Source organism: Saccoglossus kowalevskii, chromosome 19, assembly GCF_978046115.1.
Source record: "Saccoglossus kowalevskii chromosome 19, keSacKowa6.1, whole genome shotgun sequence".
In the NCBI taxonomy this organism is placed as follows: Eukaryota; Metazoa; Hemichordata; class Enteropneusta; family Harrimaniidae; genus Saccoglossus; species Saccoglossus kowalevskii.
Window position 1 is genome coordinate 17,072,336 of NC_140659.1, and position 10,917 is coordinate 17,083,252.

The 10,917-nt window shown below is 36.3% G+C and overlaps 1 protein-coding gene and 1 long non-coding RNA gene across 2 annotated transcripts; both read right to left on the minus strand.

Moving 5' to 3' along the window:
• Window positions 1–1,473: 1,473 nt before the first annotated feature.
• On the minus strand, window positions 1,474–2,635 carry LOC144342862 (uncharacterized). The gene is made up of 2 exons (XR_013418837.2): window positions 2,448–2,635; window positions 1,474–1,758 (listed from the first exon to the last, which is right to left on the minus strand). It is a non-coding gene; the product is annotated as an uncharacterized LOC144342862 (long non-coding RNA).
• A 6,480-nt stretch (window positions 2,636–9,115) lies between these two features.
• Window positions 9,116–10,353, minus strand: LOC146730317 (uncharacterized). The gene is made up of 3 exons (XM_085493719.1): window positions 10,025–10,353; window positions 9,831–9,899; window positions 9,116–9,663 (listed from the first exon to the last, which is right to left on the minus strand). The coding sequence occupies exons 1-3, from the start codon at window positions 10,272–10,274 to the stop codon at window positions 9,116–9,118; spliced, it is 867 nt and encodes a 288-aa protein (XP_085349845.1). The 5' UTR covers window positions 10,275–10,353.
• Between the last annotated feature and the right edge of the window lie 564 nt (window positions 10,354–10,917).

Consider the following 10,917-nt stretch of genomic DNA (forward strand, 5'->3'; position numbering starts at 1 on the left):
TCAACAACGTATTGAAGAGGAAGTCCATCTTGGGCTAGTGGCATTGTCAAATTTTAGAGAGCACATGAAATGTTTCAGTAAGGAATTGTTATGCATATCAAAATCCTTTATTGGTAACAGAACATGTTATATATTCACCAACACCAACGTTGCCATATTTCTAGGTGTAAAACGAATTCGAAACAAAAGAAATCGTCCGATCTAAACGACCTGCATCCTTGAGAATCTAGTCTTATGGCCTTTGCCTTTCGAGCGAAAAAAGTCAAGGCCAAAAATAGGATAGGTTATTTATTAGAGGCACCCGCAATACTAAAATTTAAAAAGTGAATCATTCGGGCGTCGAAAAATCAGTGATACCTGTAATAACTAGTCCCTGTGTAATAACCAAAGGATGAGAGACTATTTACCAAATCCAAAACGATTTTCGCCCAATCATATATTTTTGGGGTGATATATCATTGATTCAGCCCAGCGGTAATATAGCCTATATATTTGTGGTGCCCGGGAACCAAAATTTGGGACGTGAATGACTTAGACAACAATCATAACCAATAGGGTAGTAATCGAGGGTAAAAACCGTGTTTATGCTATGAGAAAGTGCAGGTCTTGAGCTTACTTTAGTGCAAATACATGTTTGCCTATCATGGCGAACGCAATTTAATGGGAGTGAATTTCCCTAGGTGTAGGCGGTGTCCAATATGGCAACCAAGGGCAAAAACTTTGTTATGCAAATTAGCTTTAGTTGAAAATTTGAGTTTTCACGGCGATATCTACGTGAATTTGAACCAAAATATTATCGCAAGACTCGGAATACGACTGTGTCAGCCACTGAAACGCAATTGAAGGCAAATGAACACGTCAAGAAAAAAAAGACTTTTTCGAGTCTTGGCGTAAAATGGAGGCACATACCGTTGAAGGGAATGGAATCAGTTGATTTGAGGGTGTCACAATAAGCGAGGGAGTAAATCGTTTTTATGCTATGAAAAAATGCAGGCCTTGAACGTTCTTTTTTTACTTTAGTACAACGTAATTTTTCTTTGATTACCTAATGTTTTTAAGTTCATTTGCTGCAAGTTACAGAGCACATACCTAAGCGGCCATCCCTCATCCAATAATGAAGCAAAGGCATTTTCGATGTCGAAATCGTGAAACTCACCCTTTTAACGCAAACTGGGAAGTTCGAATTACTAAATGAAGTACAGGACGACGAAGATGAAATATCCAAGAATCAACACATACCAAAAATTATATCTCAACAGTGAATATTCGTGGTGTATTTTAAGTCTAACCGGACCGGAAATGGAAATTTGTTTGTACTTCAAATATCCAAACATATTTTAGTATAAGGTTTTTGAAATTGTTGTATTGCAGCAACACATTAGTGATACGGTGACCCCTCGCTAAATCGCGGGTGTCCGTATCCAAACAAAAAACACGTTGAAAACGGATAAATAGCACACATACACACAAGTGTTGGTAGTAAGTTTTTCTTTATTGAAGAACATCACAGCTTTCATGCCCACATGGATTCAACTCATTGTAGTGGATTTTTATAGAGTATTAAGTTGTGTATCAATATGCATATGATTAGATATCTCATATACTTTGTATCATTGTAATTATACATATATTATATATCGCGAAAGCCAATCATTGCGAAGCTGCTAGTTATTGATTATCCACAATAATTTGACAATTGACATTCATTCTTCATTTGTATTATGCTATTCGACAGCATTTTACCAGATGGCATAGTTTCTGTGAACAAACAATAAATTATAACATGCTTATTATTTTTTGTCACATTATGATTTCGATCTGTCCTTATCCTTCAACTACCGAATGACGGTCATCCAAACATTATAAAACATTTCCTGTTTCAATCGTGACAATTTGTATCGGCCATCGTCGAAATATGGACACTTAAAGCAAAGCGTACACGCTATATTCCCATGTTGTGCATTAAAACATTTGCAAGTGAAAAATATGGCCCTGGGTTTACGTCCATGTTTCTCTCTGGAAGACGTCTTCTATTAAAATCTAGTTTCGTCAAGCGAACCTCGGGTTTTGCGGTACAGGATGACAGCTTAGCGAGGGTCCTGGATGAAATGTCAAATGCGTCGCCAGCTTGAATGGCAAGGACACTCACTCACTGTCAGTCTTTCACCGGTGATGTGCCAATTCCCATAATAGTGTGCGTCATAAATTTCTACAATTTTCTACTCGACCTTTTGTTTTCACATCGCGTTTCATGTGACATTAGCCCTTTGTGACTTTGTCCATACAATTGTGGTACTGTGATTCAATATTACAAAGATTGTCGTAATATGTTTATAATAGATGAAAAGTTGACACATATTTTTAAACACATCATTTTTATTAAGTTCTGATTGGATCTGTATGAATGTAGTGTAATGTAAAGAAATAAGTATATAAATCATGCTTACCGTATACAACAAGTTCGATGTTGGCTACATGTATCGTAATTTCTTTCGTATCTGCATCTATATAACTGGTGGAGCACCAGTATACGTCTTCATCGCGAATTTCCACATATCGTATTTTAAGCGCCCATTGACTGGTTATTGCATATTTTATATTCGATACGATTCTTTTTTCACTGATAGATGAGTTGTATGCCTTTCCTATAAAATAGTTGTTTTCACCTTTGTCCCATCTAACATGTCGAAAGAAATCGTTCGAAGTTGAAAACATGGACGGGCATTCTAGCTGGATTGTTGAGTTTCTTATCCCATACACCTTGGAGTTCATACCGGTAACTGTTAAAATGAAAAAAATAACATTGTCTTATATTCAACATTAACTGATTTACTAATAACATAAAGTAATACATGTGTATGAAACTGGTGGGCTCCATCACAAGCATAATTCGATTATGGACAAATGACTTACCCTAGCCATAGAAGGTTGTCGTCTTTCCACCTTCCATGCGCTAGCGTAGCAATTAACAAACTGTAATAATATTGGACGGAACATTTCAAGGACTCAAAGTCAACTGAAGGGGAAATCTTAAATTTTTAGTAACTGAAGTAAAATGGCGGAAGTAAAATTGGCAGTGGAGGCTGATGAACCGAAATATTTTAACAAGATCTAATCAAAAATCTTATTTTAAAACCATTCATCGATTTGGACGGACGGACGAACTTGGACGGTAATCCTTGCAGCTATAGGTAATATACACGACCTGGGAAGTTTGTTTTACTAGAACTTCATTACCAACCATTAGTGTCATACTTAAAGCGCGGTGGTCGTTGCACATCGCGTGTTCGAATTTCATGTAAATAAACAATGTATTTTATACGCGTTGTATACGTCACTATGAGTCCCATATCGATCAGGACGCGGCACGACGACTGCCCCCCTTAAACTATTAGTTATCAGCGCCCATGCTGCTGTACTATTTCTAATCAGTATTGTGTCAAATAAATAACTATATAGTTTTCCAAAACCTGAACGAGTTGACCTGCACGATGATCATATAAACTAGTCAAGGAAAAACTTTACGTATTACGTCGAAGTATCGATGATAACAATGAACGATAACAACGCTAAGACATAGTTTTACTGGGTGCCATTCGTACACACGGGATTATATAAGAATGTACACAGCATGATACAGTGTGCTCATTACTCTAGCATGTGATACTGAAACATCGGAACATGGAGCTAAAAAGAGAAGGAGACTGAACTCCTTTGATGCTATTGTTACCATGACTTCTGCTGACTATTTGGTCAACAGATAACACTTGACGAGTTTATGGGGGGAGGGGGGATTACTGGACGTGAATATTTAATTAGATGCGATCGAACGTTCTCGGGTGAGTTCGGTCGTTATGATAAAGCAAGGTGAGGGACAAAAAAACTGTTTTTTTAGCCCCATGATCACAATAATTATATACTTATATATACTAAGAAACATTTCATGGTGAACCATACACATTTTTCTAATATAAGTAAATCAATACATGTTATCAAACAATCCATACCTCGTCTTGGAACCTCACTGGTCAATACATTATATTGTTGAAGTAATTGATTTATAACTACTAGTATCAACTCTTTGGTGGAGGGCTAATCCACATTCAGTTGTATTTTTTTAGCGGTCGACAAAAGAAGTAGCGTCAATATTGCATCACGGAGTGAACTTGGACGGTCAGTGTTAAGCCAAATAAATGAATAAATATATAGTTTTCCAAAAAACGGATTATTTGATTATTCTAAAAGCACTTACCTAATAAAGATAGATGAATACCAGTAGTAAACACAAGTATTGATATAAATGAAAACAGCTTAGGGCAGTCATTCGACTTGAAAACTGTTTGGTAATTGTTCTGTGTAATCAGTGCTTAATTCTGATCATGGTAGAGGGACTGTGACCCAACAGGGGGCGCATTGTTTGATTTAACTGATAAATCTAATTTATTCAATATGAACGTAAATACATTTATTATGAAATGATCATGTGAACTAGGCGTGAGGCTGTTTATCTTAAAAATACAAATTAACATACAAAGGCTCCTGGTAGCGCATAACTACCGCAAAACAATAGACGGAAGGGTATGCTTGCTAATAGACCCTCTCAAACACTGATTAAAGATACGTGGGTCGATAAATACACACTGGATAAAATTACCAAACTGTTCCCATATCGAACAGGATGCGGTACGACGACTGCCGCCCTTTAAATTATCAGTTATCAGCGCCCATGCTGATGTACTATTTCTAATCACTGTTGTGTCAAATAAATAACTATATAGTTTTCTAAAACCTGAACGAGTTGACCTGCACGATGATCATATAAACTAGTCAAGGAAAAACTTTTCGTATTACGTCGAAGTATCGATGATAACAATGAACGATAACAACGCTAAGACATAGTTTTACTGGGTGCCATTCGTACACACGGGATTATATAAGAATGTACACAGCATGATACGAGTGTGCTCAATACTCTAGCATGTGATACTGTAACATCAGAATAATTATATACTTATATATACTAAGAAACATCTCATGGTGAATCATACATATATTTCTAATATAAGTAAATCAATACATGTTATCAAACAATCCATACCTCGTCTTGGAACCTCACTGGTCAATACATTATATTGTTGAAGTAATTGATGGAGAACTATCAACTATTTGATGAAGCGCTACTCCACATCCAGTTGTAATTTTTTGGCAGTCGACAAAAGAAGTAGCGTCAATATTGCATCACGGAGCGAACTTGGACGGTCAGTGTTAAGCCGAATAAATGAATAAATATAAAGTTTCCAAAAAACGGAATATTTGATTATTCTAAAAGCACTTACCTAATAAAGATAGATGCAATACCAGTAGTAAACACAAGTATTGATATAAATGAAAACAGCTTGGGGTAGTCATTCGACTCGACATTTATTATGAAATGATCATCTGAAATAATAGTGAGGCTGTTTATCTTACAAATACAAATTACCATACAAAGGCTCCTGGTAGCGCATAAATACCATAGAACAATAGACGGAAGGGTACCGGGTGTGGTTGTCAATAGACCCTCTTAAACACTGATTAAAGATACGTGGGGTCAATAAATACATACTGGATAAAATTACCAGTCTCCAACGGAGTCGAGTGACGATCAGCCTCTGCTGCAACTAATTAAATCAATACTTGTGTTTATTGACATTATGCTCAGTTTATTAGGTAAGTGCTTTTAGAATAATCAAATATTCCGTTTTTTGGAAAACTATATATTCAATCATTTATTTGGCTTAACACTAACACAGGTTCGCTCCGTGATGCAATATTCACTGCATGAAAATTCGAATTTCCGTCGTAGCCGCTTGCCGGATTAGCAACGTGTTTTGCAGTAAATCCGTTGTTTATATTTGGGTGCGTAAACGTTCGAATTTCCCTCGCGTAACCGTCGAAACTGAAACGACGTAAATTTAGAAATTGCGCGTTTGATACGCCCAATGTAAACAGCGGAAATTCCCAAATTTGCTGTCGTTTTACGCTGAACTTAAGTATTTCACAGTAGATCAAAAAGGTCACCAATTTCAATCTTTATTTTAAAATACAAATAGTCCTATTGTTGCTTTATAAATCATAATATATAATATACACGTACAGCTAAAAAATAGGTAGTTTAACAATTAACGGATTATGGTACGCTCACATTAAATGCCATTGTCTCCATGCGATGTACTGTCTGGGAGTTTGTTCTACCCTGATTGTGTCTACAGGGAATGTTTTCTATATCATCACTTATATTAAATTTTTTAAACAAAATGCTATATTACTATGTAGTGTATACCTTCCTTGTTTCTTTACTTAGTATTTATATTTAAAATGACAGAAAATTGGGTTTGGGCCTTCCGGTGGACGGACGTTTCGGCCAAGGGTTTCAATATTTGAAATTCGCACCTATCTTTATATGTGTAGGTATCAGTTACTAGTATTTCAAACAATAAGTATGATTTTTGTGCCATTGAAAAAATGGTATATGCATGTATTTTGTGCATGTATTTATGACCAATTTCAAGAATAAGAGTCGTAACTTTCGTAGGTACAAGTATCGTGACTCTTCCATACATTTCACTTACGTTCATTAAACTTGAATGAAGTCGCCGCTTGAAAAGAATGCTATTTACGAAGTTTAAAATAGCCAAGCCTTCCGGATTCGAGCCTCTTGATTGATTCGACAACCGTAGCTATCATTTATTCTAAAAAGTTGAAGATCGGTAAACATAAAACTAATCTAAAATATCTCCTGCTTTTCACGTGCGACATGTTTATTAAAAAACTTAATTTAATTAGATATTAATGCGTGAACTCTGGAGGTCATTGCCCATTGCTGCACATAATTCAAACACGTTGTAATAGAGTTCATATTCATATTCACTCCATTTCAAATAAACTAATTCACCATTGAAACATCGCCCAACAAAGATGTCGCTGATCACTCAGTTGTCGCAGCGTGTGTTGTACCATGATACACCCAGTTTCGACTTTTGTAAAATGCGATAGTAAAAATATACGTTTCACTTGGTATCACCATGGAGGTAAAAAAGACTTTTACCTCCATGGTATCACAATAGGGTAAAGCTGTGGATGGGGCGCTAAACGGCGGGATATTCGGAACCCTTGAACATGCAATTGAAATTACGTGTGTACAGTACATTCTAATTATTCTTCGCAAATAAAACAACAATACAAATAAGAACTTTTCATTATCTAATTTACATAATACTGAACACAATAATGACCGAGAAGACTGGTTGTTACAGTTGTTGTCTATTACACGATATAAGTGATCAGTTGTTCACAGAAATATTTAATACATAGTCAATTACGTGATATCGGTGATCAGTTGTTCACAGAAATGATGTCGTCATTCAGTTTACAAAAATATTAAAACATACTAGTAGTCTATTCCGTTATTTCGGCGTACATGTTTAGTTGTTTACATAAATATTCAGTGTATAACCACTTTTTTGAAAAGTAATTTTCCAAACTAAAAAACGCCAACGTCCTTTAAAATAGTATGATACAGGTACAAATTTGAAGGGCGCTGATCGTTGCGCAGGGCGCTGATCGTTGCGCAGCGCGTTTTCATACTTCATGTAATGAAGCAATGTTTACACGTGTTGTATGCGTCGCTATGAGTCCCCTATCCAACAGGACGCGATGACCGCCGCCCTTTGAACAAAAGATTTTTTTATTTTATATGCTGACCAAAAAATATCAGAATAACAATGTTTTAAACGTTGGTAAAATTAACATCGCAAATTTTGAGAATGTGTTTAAGAGATGCCGCGGTGTAAATAAACATTGCAAACAGGGTCTGTTTCGTTCGTAGAATTTTTGTTTTGTTTATTTTGGCTCACAAAAAAAAACGTGCTGCATTTGTTTCTGTCTTTGGCATATTTCAGAATGATAGATATTGTCTGGTCGTATTTTTACGTATTTAAGGATCTGTTTATACCAACCGAGTGCACAGTATTAATTTCACCCAATCTGTCTAATTTCCGCTTTATTTTGAAAATATCGCCCGCTGCGCGCATTTTAATTCGTGGTTTTGGCATCGTTATTTTTGGGAAAACACATCAATATTTTCTTCGTTTCTTTGCCCTACGGCGTTGTCTTTATCAAGTAACTGTCTCGAATAATTCAGCGAAATTACATTTTCGAAACTGTGAAATGACGAGATGACACAATTCATTGCAAAATTCAATTATCACTGTAAATTGTAAAATCGTCTTTTTTTCCTTGTAAATTGTAAAAGGCCCTTTTTATTTCCCGTAAATCTGTACCAGCTACTCCCTTTGCCCAACTCCATACAAAGTATCATAGATTGTCGTTCGTCCGTATCGTGTTGTTCGGATTTTAATATTACTCGTTGTATCCGTAAACTTTACCATTGAAACAACAAATTCAACCACTCGTGTACCAGTGATCAGTGTTTGAGCCAGCGATTGGTGTTTTAAATAAGCGAGTGAGAAAAGAAAGTGATATAAATGTGGTAGTTTTTCGGGCGGAAAAGATCCCGTGGTCGGATATTATGTGATAATTGGTTGCTTAAAACCGATAAAAGCGGGTGATTGGGAGAAATTAGTAGCGTGGCAAGTTTACAAATTGAGAAACGTCACCAAGTAAGGACACGGTAGAAAGAGTTGATAGTAAACGCAGGGGTTTACAGCGGGGGAGCAGCCACCACCTCTTTACCGTGAAAGCGTGAAATCGCGACAGATTTGTTTCGTTCTTATATTTAATATTAGGTTTTGAGAGCTGCTGAGTCAAAAAAAGACTAAATGATCCAAAAAGAACGCGTTGGAGACATATGCCTATGCAGAATTTGGTTTGCCAGTACATAATCCATTTTTAACACCTTGGCTACTCTATTGACAATGGCTGTTTATCCTGATTTGGCACTTGGGGTGACCGGTAATCTGTGTCCACAACGTGCTGTGCATGTTTTCGGCACGAATTCAGTTGTAAGCTGAAATTTTCATATGCGTGTTTGGTAGTCGTTAGCTAAACATTTTTGGGTTTCGTTTGCAAAGTTACAGAGTTTCGTCTAACTGTTTTTGCTGAAATCATGGATGTACTAAGACTTGGAATAGAATTTCTGTAAATGAAATGGCACATAACCTGCAATATACCGAAGTACTTGCTGTTCTTCTTTAGTGATACTTAAATCTACATCAGTGGTAACTTCTGTACAAGCTTTGCCAAGTTTCGCTTGCAATAAACATTTTAACAGAGAATCTAATAAAAATTGAGACAAAAACAGTTTTGGTCTTGATGGTATACACAAGTTGCGTGACTCTAGGTAATTATCAAATATCAATGGAATTTTACTACCAAGGCTGAGAGAGTGAAATGTAGTACACATAATGTCTAGCGATAAATTAGATGCCTTGACAGACTCAGCACTCTGCCAAAGTTCTTTAATCAATGCAACACCAAGATCATTAGCTTCACAGGAAGTGTCTTTCATAGTTGTTAACACCTTTACTATATCTTCTTCCATGTCTTCATTCAGTTGAAGCATTGGATCTGATAAAACATCATCTACAGCATTAGACAGAATTTTTCTGTGATCAGAAATAGCATTCTCCAAGGTGTATTCAGGAAGTGCTTGACTAGTGGTCACTGAAAAAAAAAAGTTACATGTTTATAAACCTGGTCCTAGCTTTTATAGGTTTCAAAAAATAAAATGGGTAAAGAAGTTTCCAAATTCCGGTTTTATGTGTATATGAAAACAATCTATGGGTCATGTAAAAAAATGAGAAAAGGCTGATAAATATTCAATACATTACCGTTACTGCTTTTCCTACGGACACTGCCGTTATTACTGGGTTTTCGCTGGGAAAATTTCGCCTTACAACCTGAAGAGAACAAATATAAAATTTATAGAAATTACTATAACACAATCAACACTGGAGATGGTTTAAAATATTTCACAACGAAGTAACAGTTTTAGTCGACAATGTACAAAATTTCAATTAAATACCTGAAGAACACTCTTTACAGTACCATTTGCCTGTTGGTATGGTCGCTGGTGTGAGATCGACACAGGCAAAATGAAACCACCCAAACTCGCAATTTCCAGAATCACAACAAATCATCTCATTCGTTTCCGAACCTCCACATAAACAAAACGAATCCTCACTCAGAATAAATTCTTCTAACGCCTCAATTTCACTATAATCAAAACTATCATTTTCTTCAGCGGTAATGTGCTCCACTACGTGCGACGCCATCTTTGCTTAGGCGGAAATGGCACGTGACCCGGATGTGCCGACCGACTCCGAGAACTGCCGAACGCACAGTGCAAACAGATTTAGGGATCACCCAGCTACGCGATTACGATCTCAAGCGTAATTAGAAGTAAACATCAATGTTTATTTATTACTTCAAAATAATCAGCGGCAAAACAGATAGATCAAAGAAAATTGGTCAGTGGTTCATCCTTTCTTAGTACATCCATGCTGAAATACATTGTATACTGCATATAGTTTTGTCTTATTCTCTCAACTGTGATGTGGTATTTAATCTGATAGTACTACAACTCTTAATTTAGCAAATCTTTGGAATGTTATTTTTATTGTGATAATCAAGAATATAAATTTGCCCGAAGTCGGGAGTTGTGAACAAATAAACTGTTAATAAAGAGCTTTGGTTATGTAAGATCCATGGTAAGATCTCCGTGATAAGGGGTGGTTAGAAACACAGTCTCTCAACCCCCGGTTGGGAAACGATAATACTTCTTTTGTCTCAATGCGTGTTACACGTTCGTCAAATTGTTTATTCGTTAACCCATGTAGGTCTCTTTTTACCTCCATGGTTAACCCAAATGAACGCAAGCCTACTTTTCTATTACCATAAAATTAGCATATGGTATGA

Bases quoted from the DNA above. Each gene is read 5' to 3' on its own strand.
- LOC146730317 (XM_085493719.1), bottom strand. From the start codon at position 10,274: ATGGCGTCGCACGTAGTGGAGCACATTACCGCTGAAGAAAATGATAGT. The intron at 9,900-10,024 runs GTATTTAATTGA...TGTTCTCTTCAG, and splicing joins CTGTAAAGAGTGTTCTTCAG to GTTGTAAGGCGAAATTTTCC. The intron at 9,664-9,830 runs GTAATGTATTGA...TTTTTTTTTCAG, and splicing joins CCGTAGGAAAAGCAGTAACG to TGACCACTAGTCAAGCACTT.